Source organism: Cupressus sempervirens, chromosome 10 (genome assembly GCF_028749045.1).
Source record: "Cupressus sempervirens isolate cs-2001-9-10 chromosome 10, ASM2874904v1, whole genome shotgun sequence".
NCBI lineage: Eukaryota > Viridiplantae > Streptophyta > Pinopsida > Cupressales > Cupressaceae > Cupressus > Cupressus sempervirens.
The window spans coordinates 471,195,573-471,212,277 of record NC_143127.1 but is presented as its reverse complement, the minus strand read 5'-3'; the positions used below and the strand labels follow the sequence as shown (position 1 = coordinate 471,212,277).

At 34.9% G+C, this 16,705-nt stretch overlaps 1 protein-coding gene across 2 annotated transcripts in view; it reads left to right on the top strand.

The window, feature by feature from the left end:
• Positions 1 to 16,705, top strand: part of LOC149534735 (ATP-dependent caseinolytic (Clp) protease/crotonase family protein) — a 48,748-nt gene that overhangs the window by 14,904 nt on the left and 17,139 nt on the right. For both annotated transcript variants that reach the window (XM_089805642.1, XM_089805641.1), the window contains exon 3: positions 4,428 to 4,550. In XM_089805642.1, the coding sequence (XP_089661768.1) occupies positions 4,428 to 4,550 (123 nt within the window). The remainder of the gene's footprint in view (positions 1 to 4,427; positions 4,551 to 16,705) is intronic.

The window sequence follows — 16,705 nt, the reverse complement described above, 5'->3', positions numbered from 1 at the left end:
CCTTCAAGTTTATCTTCGTCAATTATTGGTTTCAGTTCTTAGTAATCAGCTCCCCCCTCTCATGTAGTAGCATGTTTACTGTTTACACATGAATAGATGTTGTTTACTGTCTACACACATGATTTTTAGCATGAATTTTGTTCTCTGCTCCCAAGCCCTTGTTCATTGTAATCAAATTCTTCATATGACAAAAGATCCCAATAGCTAGTGGGGGTCTCAGAGTATTCGTCCAAATGGGGTGGAGGAGCAACGTTCCTTATGGAAATTTGGTGCAACACCCCCAAGAAGGTGGAGGGGAATCACCCCTCACAGTGGTATGTGCACAACACTCCTAATTGGGTGGAGGGGCATTGCCCGACTCATCGCAGTACTAGGCAGGGTCAATGTGCAAAGCCCATACAATTGAATCCAAATCAAGGCCTTTGAAACTCCAAAAGCTTCATGCCTTAGGCTTAAACCATTTGCACAATATTATTTCTTATGGGATAAATTAGGTATTTGACACTTTTCATTGAAGAATATTTTCTCTCCATGTGTTGTGTGAGGAAGTATGAGAGGACAATTGGATATTCATGCATTTATATGACAAAATCATGACTTTGTTGATTATTTTTCCCACTTTTTAATGTGTTTTATTCCCTGTCTTTCATATTTTTAATGTGTTTGGCAAGTTGCTAGGAACTTGATGGGTCTAAGCTGAGTTTGTCTTACTATTTTAGAACATAAATAGAATATACAAAGACCATTAATGGGTAGCCCTTGTATGTAGGAGATGCATAATTTACGATGGGTAACAAATATGGAGGATTCAACTACTGATATAAATAATATTTCAAGAGTTAAAAGACATAATTTTAATTTGAGGTATTGTTTTCTGTTTGGGAATATATTGTAGCATCAATATTACAATGGGTGATTATTTGTTGGTTAGTCCCGTGTATTATGAGTACAATGGGTTAGTACCTTAGTTATGTTAAAATATATTTAGTGCAACCTTGTTAAAAAAGGAAGACATATGGGCTTGCAAGCAAAGTCAAATAGGTGGGGAGTTTCCATCCAGATGAAAAAAATTGTTAAAACAAGGATCTCTATGTATTAGGTCATAATTGTTCTTGCTAGAATCTCAACAATGATATGCATCATCAGTAGGGCAATCTTAAGTTCTCAAGGCAACCACTTCATGGTTTTTGCAGAGTTCAATAAGGAATTCTTGTACACAAGTATCAAATTAGGCTATACAAATTGTTGGTTGGAGCTGGGTTAGTACCACACTATTCAATTTTATTTCGGGTAATTCCACATTAGCTAGAATTATAAGTGAAGGTTGGGTTTAAGGCATTACATGCTGCAAAATCATTTTCAATGGGGAATGAAGCTATAGGTTAAAAAGTCTAAATTGACGATTGCATTCTTCATGCCTTCCCCTGCTAACAAACTCTTAGAAAGTGTATATTTGCTAATCAGACCCTCTTCATTGTAATATTACCATTGTGCATAAGGAAATAAATTGTCAACAATGTAAATGACTGCTTATGGAGATCATGGTGAGATAGGGAATGAGGCTAGAGGTTAAAATATCTAAATTGACAATTGCATTTTTTGTGCCTACCCCCGCTAATAAACTCTTAAAGTGTATATTTGTTAATTGGACCCCCTTGCATTGTAATATTACCAATGTGCGTAAGGAAATAAATTGTCAAGAATGTAAATGATTGCTCCTGGAGGTCATGTTGAGATGACTTAGAATACATATGGATGAAATCTCACGGAAAATAATATCTAATTGATTTGCCCATTAATACTTAATATCTCAAGATATATATACATGATTGGGTTATAGTTGGGCTGATTCTATACTGGTTTTATTGTAAGTAAGGTTCCTTTTTAGGATATTACTGAATTTTGCGTTAGAACAATTATATTTACTCAAAATTGATGATAGTTTTATCAAAGATTTAGAAGTCTATGATAATAGTCAGATCAATAAATCATAGCACAATAGCCAAAGTTGATCAAGCTGTGAAATGTCTGGAAATGTTTTGCACATATGCTGAAATAGAGAGTTTTTTCCCTAGTGCAATTGTGACAATGCCGAGAATCCCTAACTTAAGGGTTATGGAACTGACGTTTTCGTCCTCAGCTTGGCAAGTAGCATTAAAGGATTGTCATCCTTCCACTTTTTAGCCACCTTGAAGGGTTTTTGTCCCTTGGTAAGAGCATGAAAGGGTTTTCGTCCTTCCAATCCTTGTGATCCCAGAAGGGATTTTGTCCTCCTGATTTGCAAGTGCTACCTAGAACTCAAATATGATAACTTGATGTAGTTGCTAGACTATCTCTGATTTGCCTTTGCTGATAATATTTCTTGATATTGACAAGTCACTCCTTGAATAATGTTTGAATGCTTTATAAATCATTGCTGCTTGGATTGATTTTTCTGAATTATATTTCAAAGTTGATGCTCTTGGATGAATTGAAAATGTTCAAATGACATGATGTTTTAATTATACTTGAATGGTCTCCACATATATATGCTTTTTCTTAGTGGAAGAGTCACAACTTTTCATCTCATCACCACTCTTGAAAACATAATTACCACTCTTGAAAACAAAATTCAATTTACTTGCAAAATCATGCAATATTTTATTCCCAATTTATTGATTCTGTTTTCTTTTTATGAATTGATTATTTATTGAATGATGCTCTCAATGAATTGATTTGCCCAATTAAGCCATTTCTTGAAGAAGTCACCACCCTTCACAAGAAATGAGTCACCACCCTTCATTATGTCAATGTAAGTTTTGTGACCACCTCAACAGGATAGAATACTAATCCTCTCTTGAACAAGGAAGCTTTAATTGCTAAATAATGTATATGAATTCATTTTCAGCTCAAGCAACCCCAAGGTTTGCACTAAGTACATGTGATTTTGGTGTCGGACACAACTCAATTTCTTTGATGTGGTTTGTTCATAGCCAGGTGGGACTTATTCTATTCACTCAATGGGAGATAATGGAACCAACTACGGTAACCCTTTATTGTTGTTAGGTTGGCCGGATTCCTGAATTGCCTTACCTATATGAATGAATGAATGAAGGATTTTAATGACTTCCACAAGACCAATGGCCTGTGGGTCCACGTGCCAAATACATTTAAACTAACCCCATATTCCTTGCCAGATCAATCTCTTGCTATGACAGTTTAGAGTACCAGACACTGACAATACAATACCAACTCTTAAACAGTCAGTCAGTCGGGTTAGTCATGAAAACGGAGCTTGGCTGATCGAAGAATGAATTGATGCCGCCTATCAACTCTCTGACTATATCATGTGGCACATCTTACAGATAAAGGGCCATTTGTGTCTGCCGCCAAAATTAATGAGGTTAAAGGTCTAACTACAAAGATGGTGGCATTTTTGAGCTCAGTTTTTTCCGTTACAATAGTCAAAGAGTTTTCCTCCAGATGAGGCTTCTTGCAAATAATAAAATGAGGGAAGAACATATGCCTGTCGTACAACCTGATTTGAATTGGCCTCGGGTAGAACAAATTGATATAATCTTTCAGCTACACTCAGTTGCAGTGAAGGAGAAAACCAACTATGCTGACTATCGCAGGGTGACCTTCGTCCCGGCAGAAGAATAGTGCACTGAATTCCACAACTTTTTTATGAAAATAAAGCTGGACGCGTATAGATATCCTGCACCTATGGCAATTAGATTTTCCTATTTTATCATGCTTGAAACTGTTTTGTAATCACTAATGGTAAGGATAAAGTTTTAGTGCCAAAAATTATTTCCATTCCAAGTTTCTTTCTTGATTCCGATTGCTTTCAAAGAGCATTATTTTCAAATGAATGTTTTTTTTGTATATGTGAGCTATTTGAAAGACTAGTAAAGAGGGAGGAAAACGGAAAGAAGATAGCCTTTTATTTCCATTCCAAGTTTCTTTCTTGATTCCAATTGCTTTCAAAGAGCATTATTTTTGAATGAATGTTTTTTTTTGTATATATGAGCTATTTGAAAGACCAGTAAAGAGGGAGGAAAACGGAAAAAAGATAGCCTTGAAAAGGAACTCTAGTAATATAGCCATTTTTGATAGCAAGATGTATCGAACTTTTTGTCGTTCTATTTTGAGCATCTTTTGAAAAAAGAATATATATTTCAAAACTGTGTTTCTGTTATATTCTTTCTGAACTATGATTTAAACTTTAAGTTGTGATAGTTGTTCTCATGCTGCTTGTCTGTCTAATTTGGTTATAAATATCATTACCTTAGAAAATTTGGGTCATGAAGTACTAATTCACTTGGGATTAAAATGGAATGCAAATCTTCCTTAAACTTTTTCTTATAATAAGTATAAATATCCTCATTTGTACCTTGCTTTCTGAGTAGATGAGAAATTTACAAGAACTAACTATATGTGAACAGTTGGTTTCGCTGATTGCAGAACTCATCATTGCACAGTTGCTTTATTTGAACAATAAGGATCCAGATCATCCAATTTATATGTACATCAACTCGACTGGATCATCACGAGAGGATGGTCAGAAGGTATTTACTATTGGGATTCTCTGAGTTGCTTGTTTTGCTTTCCTGGGGAGAAATAATTATCCAATCTGGTGCTGATATCGAGCTATTTTTTTAAACGGTAAATACTGAAGTGCTGTGGCACACAAAGGTAATAAAAAAAACCAAGCTCGTTTAAACTTTACTTTTATTTAACTGACCTATTTTCTCTTTTTCTTGTGATGTAGTAGAAATAAAAGGCAATTTTTTAGTGAGTTTGTTTTGGAGAAACATGTAGTGGACACTTTGTGGTGTGTACATTACATTCAAATAAGTGAGAAATACATTAAACAGGTGAACAACATATCACATAAACATTCACTAGATTCCTAAACCTAGAAATTTATCTTGGATTTTGGGTTTGTTGTTGGGTCTGTTATGTACCCTGAAACCAGATTGTTAGGATTAGAGAGACAGAAAATAAAAGTTACATGCAAGTATAACTAATATTACGAAGGAATAAACCACACATAAACGAAGAGAAGACTCAAAGATTTAACGTGGCTCATCCAATTCCTGGGCTACATCCACCAAACAGCGAGTCCAATATCCAATGATTTCAACTTGATTACAATCTGCAATCGCTTGCAACTCAAAACTACTGCATGAAGCTACTAAATCATCATACATCATAAAATCCCGAACCCTACGCCATTTTATACAAAACGTATGGCGGTTACAAAATTAGGGCTAGAATATGTCATCCAATAGGAAAAACTAAAAATTTGTAACGCCGTTTATAATAGTAAAGTCGATTTTGGCCTCAAGGTAGCTGCTCCTCAACCTCCCAAACCCCAATAGGAGAATCTGGGGTAAAACTGCACCTAAGAAAGTGGGAAAAATGAATCGCTCCACATAAAACCCCAGATGCAAATGCCCAAACTGACACATCCAATTTAATGTTATGTCTTTCATTGACCAGGTGAGTTTTAAAGTTTTTGACGGTTAAAAGGTCATTTCTGTATAGCACAGAAATGTGTGGCAACCATTGTCCGCCAACCTTTGAAATTGTATTACTATTAGTCTATTTTTATTTCCTTCACTGATGTAGTCTGTAGTTTGAAAATATCTATATTCAGTTAGGCTATTCCATCTTTGAGGTTAAATAAGTTATTTTCAACTAAGGGTCTGCATGAATTAGAGATGGATCTCCTTTTGGTGTATCTCTACCACATTCTTTCAGCAACAAGAAAAATGACGTGCACAATCACGTTTGAACTCTTTTTCATAAATTTGAGTTCATGCCCAAATATAATACCACTAAAAGATAAAATAGTAGTTATAATGGAGACTACTACACAAATTTTGATAATTGAAGTACCGATCCCTACATGATTTGGTTGATCACATTAAGATTGTCCAACTCTGTAGTTTTCACTGACAGTATAGTTACACTATCACCATATTGATCTCAACTAGATGTTTGACATAAATAACAGACTAGTATTACTGGGATGCCTTACTCCTCGGGCTTATCTTTTCCAGTATTTGTTTTGTTGGTCCATATTAACTCTTTGTTTCCACCTTAGGACCCCGTTATAGAATATTGAAGTCCAAAGTCTGAACAATATCTTATTTATGTGTTTGTAGAAAAATTGCTTTGTCTTCTTCTGATGTAAATGGGACAAGTAAAATTCAAGACTCAAGTAGCAACACTATTTCCATCAGTGAAACCTTAGGCAATTCGTTGTTTATAGGAAAACATATATATGCTGCATCTGTCTTGGAATTAGAAAATGCAAAGCTTCTTACTAGTAATACATGGACTCACATTCTTAAAACGATAATTGTTTTTCTTTAAAAAGGCGAGGAATGCTTCTTATAGAGCAACTATAGAATATCTATCCATAATGGAAACGATTGAGAACTAGAGACAGAATATAAAGATCCTCAAACCTCATTAAACAACGTGCATAATAGAAAGTTACTAAAAACTAACTAAACAACTTAAATGACCATTATAAGGTGAATATCACAATATCCTGTTAATGCTATGCTCTGTGGAGTTTCGGGGACAAGGACGACAGGATCGTGTTGTACTCTTTAGGGGCAATTTTTAGTTATGGGAAGGGGCAACTAATAGTATAGAGAAATTTCAAATATGCATTTCATAACATTGATAAGGCATACATCATAGACATTTTAGAATCTTAATACACAATATTAGGCTTGAATTAATATTTCACATGTGAATCAATGAACAAATTAACAATTCAAATGCTTTCATTGTCAATAGATGACATACATATAGCCAAAATGCCCAAAGGCTCCAAGTTTCAAAGCATGAAATGACATAAAATATCAAAATGTAAATATTATAACTAAATTATCAAACACTAAGCATAGAAGTACATAATAGTATATTACACAGAATCCTTCACATTCTCTGCCTTTTGAAGGACACACCTCATTGTTCGTTCTTCTTCATCAATTCTTTATTGATTCACGCCTTCAAGCTATGTCATCTCTTTGTACATCTCCTTTCAATTCTGCATATAATTTCCTTACCAAGAAATGCTTATTTCCTTATTCACCTCTGCATATACTCTCTTTACAATTCTGCTATAAACTCTTCTTACAATCATGCATTTTAACCTTCCCTTGGTGATCTTTGTTTTTATCCTCTTATTTGCAGATCTGCAAATGTAAGTCTGATATAAACGCTTATTCCTCATCCTCTCCTCAGCACACTTAACAACTTCTCAATATATCTTACTAGAGCCATATATCTTCCACTTTCATAATTGCTCGTTAACCAATCTTAACTATTGTTCTTTATTTCTAGTTGAGGTTTATTTCTGAATTTTTTCCCAATTCGAACATGATTATCCCATATTTTGTTTTCCAATCTTCTTTTCTCCTTCATGTCCCTTTTCAAATGAACTCTTCTCCCTTTCATTTCTTGTGCTGAAGGAGTCACAACTATTCATTACATGCCTCTTGACCTTCCATTGAACTTAATTTGTAACTAGTTTTTATTATTATTTATTTACATTTTAATTTTTTTATTAATTATTATATATTATTAGCTTCTATCTCAGAAAAGAGATATTACAGGGAGGGTAAAAAAAAGGCATCCCAAGGGGGGAACATTGAAGTACTACTGGCTTCTAGGAATGCAATTATGATAAATTGATGATAAATTAAATTGTGGCCGGTTCATCATTTAACTTTGCATGATATTTCACTACTGTTGTTGAATATGTGAATGACCAAATATTTTTAGTATGCATAGAGGTATTTCAATTATTGTGACATTTATGTACAAGTAATTACAGCATCACACAAATTTTGTATGTAATTGGGCATTGCAATGATTGGCATCATGTAGCATGTATGGTATGCTGAGAAGGAACTCAAATAAATATGGGTAGATGGAGCATTCATATTTCAGTTATTGTATGCACATTGTACATGGTTTGAACTTTGAAGTTACAAATCTGATTTTGATATGGCGTAAGTTCGATATGCATGTGTAGATAACATTAATATTGGCAACTCAGTATAAAATGATTCAGTAGAGGGAGCATTCATTTTTCAGTTATTCTAAATCTATGCACATTGGACATGGTTTGAAGTTACAAATCTGATTTTAATATGGCTCAAGTCTGATATGCATGTGTAGATAACATTAATATTGGCAACTCAGTATAAAATGATTCTTGTTTTTAACATTTATTATAGTAGGAAGGAATCAATCTAAAGAGCCCAAGCTGGCTCCCACTGATTATGCTGAATGAAGATTGTTTTTTTTGGATTTTTTGCAAAATAGCATATGAAATAAAAAGACTGATGTGAAATGGAATTCTGAGAATGCAATAATTAAATCATGCCAACCACTGAATGATATTGACATTTGCAATTTATTAATAATAAAAAACTAATGCTTCAATGATAGGAGTTACAAATAAATTTTTTGATGGAACCTGTTTGCAGCGGAAGATGTCCACTAGGCACATATGCTACTCTCCCCAAGCTAAATGCCAATCGCATATCAATCAGGAAGGAAATTTCTGCTCAATAATTGTCATCAAATAACCCCCCATATGCCCTGCAATAGTTACTCACCAGGCTGAATGCTCTCACGTCGATCCTGTGAGCAGTAATGGACAAAGCAAACACTCATAGCAGTGTCAATATCAAGGGCTGTAGAAGGTTCATTGGCGGCCAGCTTACAGTGCTGCTTTCAATTTCAAAAATGCCGGCAGCTATGACTGAATTGCTGGGACAGCACTGTCAAAATGAGAAAGATAAGGCCAAAAAAAAATATCAGAATTTCAGGTGCCTTAATTCAATAGCACAGCTTCTAATTGGCAGATGTAAGGTCGCTCAAATGGTGGGTTGCAAACGTCCAACATCAGGGAGACTGGACGCTCAATATCAGATTATCCTAACACCAAATTCTCCAACATCAATTGCTTCTCAGCCACAGGAAGCTTTACGCCAATAGCAGGGTTTAGTGGCCTTCCAAACCAAATAGCAATAATCAGAATTCTAAGTTACCAATCTCTTAAGCATAGATTTTCCCTCTTGGCCATAGGGATCACAATATGAGAAGACACTGAATTTCAGTTTCCAGAAACTTAGACCAAATCCTTTATACTTCAGCAATGGATTGAATTCACCGAACTCAGTTTAAACTTAAAACCCTCACAAGAGATAATAAAAAAACAATAGACAAATGGATGCCCATTCTTCACAAATGGAGTCATATTTATAACCTAATTGTACAATTGAGCTTCTTCATCACACTTCTCACTTAAGAGGCTTCTCATTTACAAGTCCATTTTATAACATGAAATAAGATAAAGTGCTTTTAATAATTAAATCCTTATAAATAACTCAATAAATATGAACATGAATAATATGCTCAATGATTAATCAAATGCAGATGATGACCAACCATTTGTGCCACCACTGCATTGCCAAATATAGGAATTACCCACAATTAGACTTACTATAAATAACAAGTCTGCCTCAGAAACCCTCAAAACATACTGCCATCTCATGAGGGTTGCCGTTATGAACTAAAGTAGCCAACTGTAGGAGCCTGCTTAAAATGGGGACATTACAGCCTTCTCTCTCCAAGATTGCTTGTCCTCAAGCAATTCGGTAATGCATGGAACTCCAACCTCCACCTGGATCCAATAGGAAAATGCGCGTGACATCCCTATCATCACCAAACCATCTTCATACCGACAACACCAACAAAACAGACAATACAATCTGTTAACAACACTCGATACCTATGATGATGATATAGAAACCAAAGTATCACAATAAGGCAACTCCATAGAATACTTGATTTGCCCTCTTTCACTGCACCAACCTAACTATTCTGCCAAATATCAGACTTGGGTATGGGAAAGCTCTGCACCTGATTATATCCTATTCATGGAGATCAAATATGAAGTTGTATGCACTCATCACAGTATATACTCTAATAGAATCCTTATCACTCCCATCCAAAGGATTTAGCCTCAATTTCATCATAATATACCCACATTGTACGGTTCGCTGCGCCCTTAGGCTTCAATGCACAAGTGTGACCTTTAGAAAAAAGGTCCCTTGCACCAAAAACAAAGATGTCTCTGACTCTTCTCAGATCCTTTTGTGATGCCTCATCATTCTTCCCAGCTGATTTCCCCGTTTCCTCAGTAATTGGTGAGCACTCATCAAAATGCAGAGAGGCAAAAGGCTTTGAAGCAAACTTGCTTGGAGAAGAAGATGACTCAAGATCTCTTGCTTTCCTCATAGCTTCCTATAAAGTAGATGGGTCTAATGACTTAACCTACCATCAGAGTGGCTCAACGAATCCCTTCATGAATAACATTAGTCTCCTCCACTCATATATATCATATATCATCACAGAAAGCTCTTGGAACTCACTGATGTAAGCCTCTAAGCCACCAGTCTGCCTCAGCTGAGCTAACTCTTTGAAATATATCTTAGGATCCTTGCTATCAAATCTCTCTGTCACTCTGTCCATGAACTTCTGATAGGAAGTAAACTGATCATGATGCAAGGAGATCAGCCTATACTAACTGCAGTCATGGGCTTCTTTGTCTAGGTGCAACACTGCAAATTTTATAGTGTCCTTCTCAGTTATAGGACACAGTGCCAAATATGTGTCAAGCTTATGGATCCAAGCTCGAGTTGTCACTTTATTACTGCCGTTAACGTGCTCTAAAGTCATCATACTGACCAGTTCTTGTAAATCAGTCTGCTTAGGCTTCTGTCTCTCAGGAGCAAGCCTACCTCTGGAATGCTTCCACTTTTGCGTCAGGAATAAATCAAAATTAAGGTTTTGCTTGATTGCTTGCAGTAGAGCATCCCACTCAGCAAAGTGTGCTTAAGGTTTTGCTTGATTGCTTGCGGTAGAGCATCCCATTCAGCAAAGTGTGCTACCACGTCATCTATGAAAGGTGCGAGTTTAGTCTTAGTACTGACAGCATTTGCCTCAGGTCTCAGTAACGTAGCCCTCTGTGGCCTATCATATGTACCAGTATGACCAGCCCTGTCAATCTTGTCAGCTATCTTGACCCGGTCCTCTGCTCCAATCTTGTTGCTATCTCAGGACCTGTCATCTACTCGGACCTATGTCAACTGACAGAAGCATCTCTCTCCCTATTTCGACCTCTAGGGAGTGTAATACGTTGCTGCATCTCCTCGGAACCATGGTGCTGACCATGTGCAAAATCCCTCATTGTCTCCGTAGTACTTATCAACGTCGGAACCAGTGCTAACATCTCTATAATTTGTATCAGCTGAACCTCCTGGACTGCAAGCACCACTGTCGCCCAAACTGCCAAACTGAATATCAGGTCTGCCATCCTGTATTAGGTGGGGATGTGCAACCTCTACAGGTATAATGGAATAAATCTCTGAGCCATAATGCACTAAATAATAAATAAATGAACCCAATTCCTTGCAGGCTAACAAGAAATTGCTTTGATACAACTCTAAAGAGCCCAAGCTGGCTACCATTGATAATGCTAAATGAAGATTTTTTTTTTTTGGATTTTATGTGTTTTTTTTTTTTGGCAAACTAGCGTGTGAAATGAAAAGATATATATGAAATGGAATTCTGAGAGTGCAATAATTAAATCACACCAGCTACTGAATGATATTGATATTTGCAATTAATTAATCATAAAAAACTATTGCTTCAATGATACGAGGAGTTAGAAATAAATTTATTGATGAAACTTGTTTGTAGCGGAAGATGTCCACTGGGCACATATGCTACACTCTCCATGCTACACACCAATCACTGCTTAATGATTGTCATCAAGTGACCCCTGGATACCCTGCAATAGTTGCTCACCAGGCTGAATGGTCTCACGTCAGTCTGTGAGCAGTCACGGACAAAGCAAATGCTCACAAATACGTCAATATCAAGGGCCATAGAAGGTTCACAGGCAGCCAGCTTACAGTGCTGCTTTCAATATAAAAAATGCTGCCAGCTATGACTGAATTGTTGGAACGACAACTTCAAAATGAAATAGATAAGGCCACCTAATAAATAAGAATTTCAGGCGTCATAATTGAATAGCACAGCTCCTAATTGGCAGATGTAAGGTCTCATTCAAATGGCAAGTTGCAAACGCCCAACAACAGGGAGATTGGATGGTCATAATCAGATTATCCTAACACCAAATTCGCCAACATAAATCGCTTATCAACCACAGGAAGCTCGATGCCAATAGCTGGATTTAGTGGCATTTGAAATCAAATAACAATAATTAGAATTATAAATTACCAATCTCTGCAGCATAGATTCGTCGTCTTGGCCACATGGATCACAGTATGAGAAGACACTGAATTTTAGTTTCCAGAAACTCAGATTAAATCCATTATACTTCAGCAATGGATTGATTTTGCCAAACTTAGTTCAAACCCTCACAAGGGATAATAAAAAAGCAATAGACATATGGAAGACTGTTCTTCACAAATGGAGTCATATTTATAACCTAATTGGGCAATGCAACTTCTTCATCACACTTCTCACTTAAGATGCTTCTCATTTACAATTCCATTTTTAATGTGAAATAAGATAAAGTGCTTCTAATAATTAAAACCTCATGAATAACTGAATAAATAAGAACTCCATGAATAATATACTCAATCAAATGCAGATGATGACCAACCATCTGCACGTCCACTCTACTGCCAAATGTAGCAATCACCCAGAATTAGACTTATCATAAATAGCGCCTCAGAGACCCTCAAAACATACTACTAACTCACGAGGGTCGCCATGATGAACAGACCTAGCGACCTGTAGCAGTCTACTAAAAATGGGGACATTTTAGTCCTTCCTCCTCAAGATTGGTTGTCCTCAAGCAATCTGGTAACGCATCGAACTCCGACCTCCACCCAAGTCCTATAGGAAAATGTGCATGACATCCCTGTCATCACGAAACGATCTCCATACCAATAACACCAACAGAACAAACAACATAATCTATAAAATAACACTCAATACATGTGCTAATGATATAGAAACCAAAGTAACACAAAAAGGGAGCTCCATAGGAAGTCTCGATTTGTCCTGTTTCACTGCACCAACTTAACTATCCTGCCAAAGATCAGACTTAGGTACAAACATACTCTGCACCCGATATGTATCCTGTACATGGGGATCAAATATGAAGCTATATGCACTAATCACAATATATCGTATATGCCCTATTGGAGTCCTGATCACTCCCATTGAGATCATCGGGTTGCTGTGAGGATTACATATATAATTAATAATCAAAATTTATCAACTGAAGTGTATATAATTACATATATAATAATGATATTAATTTCAATATTATTAAATAATAACATAATCATAATATTCATATTAATAAATAATAATAAAATTAATGAAAAGACACACCCTTCTCATAACAAAGTGTATAAAGGGATCTTAAACACCAATAAGATATACAACGAAATATATTGAATTAGTCTGCTAAAGCTCAATCAAGAAATATGAGACAAACTATGAAAGGCTCGGACAGGAGACATTACAAGTGGTATCAAATCATGATCTTGCCATCCTGCAGGGTAAAAATTAAACAAAGAATCATCAAATAAAGGAAGATTTGGTAACCAAAATACGAATAACCAAAAGGAAGGCATCCATCAAGGATTTTAGCTAGTTATAAAAATTACAAGCAATGAAGGCTATGACTATAGAGCAGCAATGGATTGAAGGATGAAATAGATGATTGCTTGAAAATCTCGAAGACTTATTGCTAGCAGGAAGAAACCACCTCTCTTTGATAAGGACAAATTGGTGCATCTCTGATGTGAATTAAGTATTGCTGAGTCTAAGGAAATTCATATCAGGTTAGTAAAATCAAGCCTTGAAGTACCGGCATCCTAGAGCATGTGTACCTAGAAACAAATGAATCGTCATTCAAATAGGGCTTGACTTGAAATGAAGTATTCTAATTTGCAAAACAATGGTATTCAATTTCTATGATAACCAACTCGTTGCCAAGAATCTTTGCTTATTATAAGAGATGTATGCTGACAATATGAAGGAAGCCTTCAGAACCAATTGGAATCAACCTAAGCAATCAATGGTACTATAGGACTGACTTTAGAAACTGTCTGCATGTGATAGATTTTGGATTTTTGTTTACAGTACTGAGTTTTTTCATTTTTGTTTGCATATCAGTGATTTAACATCAAATATGTTTTTTTGAATTTAAAATTTGAATATGTGATGATCACGTGTGATATTCAGAAATCAGATGTGGCTATGAGATACAATAATGTGATAATGTGAGTTTTGAACTATTTGACTCTATATTAATGTAACAGAACTATAAGTATTTACTTCAGTCTTTTAGTTCTACATATTTTTTCATTTTGTATTTAGTATTAGACTCTTTAAACTATAAAAAGAAAATTGCTGTCTCCAGGTACTTGTCTCCTATTTTTGAAAAATAGCCATACCAGTACGAGTACCAATACTAGTACCAGAGACCTCCAAGTCTCCCTATTGCACTGTAACCTTTGAATAATATAAAGAATTGCAAACCAAACTTGAACAACGTAGGCTTTCAATGACAATAAATATAAAAGAGACTAAAACAAAATATCAGAAGTACAACTCAATTAGCAACTTAGAATTTAAATGAATAGGCATGAGGGAAAGTACAAGTGAAACAAACCAAAGTATTATAAACAAAGAGCATGTTAAATAAACCATAGTATATAAGCAAAGTGCAAGTTAAAAAAAGGCCAAAGAACGGAATTCCTCTCCTTATAAAAGGTATGGTGTTTGGGCTAAAGTTTTTCATTAATGAGAGGGTGATTAACGGTAAAGACAAAATAGTATTTATAAATAAAGAATGTTAATACAAAATAAGGGATTATTTGTTAGCCTTACTTTTTTAAAATTTTCATGAATTGATTTAATGGAAAGTATGTTTATTTGAAAGTCATGTTAATAACATTACTCACCTTAACATAACAAATATTCCTTCCTTGAAAAATAATAATAAAGGAATAAGAGGTATGCAAGGTAACTTAAGAATTCCTTTATGCATATAATATATATTCAAATATTTATAAACAATAATGAGAATAGAATTATTTCCCAATATTACTGTTACGAATAATTACTTAAAATAGAGCTAATTTAAAAAAAAAAAATAATTGATTAATGAGAGGCAACGTGTGTTGGTACAAAGGAGGGGCTTGTATAATTCCAAGCATTTGGATATTTGTCCCAAGATATGGTAGGGTAGTAGGGGTAAGCGATTCGTAAGCCTTCGGGATGCAGACTTGGACTTGTTGTAAATTTGAGGGAATCCATTGCAAATTTGGTGTCTAGTAAACTTAGACAACACCTACTCCGTCCTTCATTGAGTTGGAGTTGTAATTTAACTGGATATAAGAAGATTAATGTTACTTCCATTTGGAATAATTAATCTGGACTCAATATTTTTGAAACTTTATATATGTGTGTGTGTGCGTGTGCGCGCTCTAATGATCATTGTGATTATAGGATTTATAATCAAAAGCATAATGAAGGAGCAAATCTCCAAAGCCTAGCTCATTGCAAATTATAAATTTGAAGATTTTAATAAAAAATGTGTGTATTATATGCATAAATTGTGTATGCTTCGTGTCTTTATACATTCATGTGTCCACTTTGTGTCTGCTTCGTGTCATCATACATTTATGTGTTTTCTTTGCGTCTACTTTTGTGTCTTTATGCATTCGTGTGTCAACTTTGTGTCTTCATGCACTCGTGTGTTTACTTTGTGTTCTTGTACATAACTTGTATCTCCTTTCATCCAATTATATGCTTCGTATGTTGGCTCTATAAGAAAGGTTATGTATAAATGATTTTTGCTCGAGGACAAACAAAATTTGAGGGGAGGACTTTGATAACCTTGCCAAAACATGATTTATATAATTAAAATATAAATGGATAACTAATGAAAAAGAAAAAATGTAATATAAATAATGACATAATTATAATATTATAGTCATATTATAATATAATATCACATAATATGTTACATTATAATATTAAAATTTAATAATATTAAAGAATGAAAATGAATTCAATGATAATTAAATATAATAATATAAAATAATAACATAATTTTTAAATTAATAATCAAAATATATTAATTGAATTGTATATAATTACATATATCATAATACTAATTTTAATATGAATAACATAATCATAATCATAATATTAATAAATAACAATGTAACAAGGGACGCGTCCCCCCACCAAAACCGTGTTGCAACCGAGACAAGGGGACGACGTCTCGAGTAGTGCCACCTCTGCCGGAGACGACAAGATGTCACTGTGTCCCCTGTGGGTGCAGGGGGATGCGAGAGACATCTCCTGCGGCAACAAGATGGGGACTTAAAAAAAATAAAAAAAATAAGGCATTATTTCATTTTTTTTTTGGTTCTATTTTTGTTATAATGGGATGTGGGGCCCATTCCTTCCTCCTCCTTTGTTCAAAAGCCTTCTATTCTTTATTTTTTTTCACATTTGCATTTCTATATCTGAAGATTGATATATATTACAACTTTAAAATTATATAATTTGACACTTTCATTTGCTGATGTTCAATGTTCATTGTTTGTCATTTGACCATGAA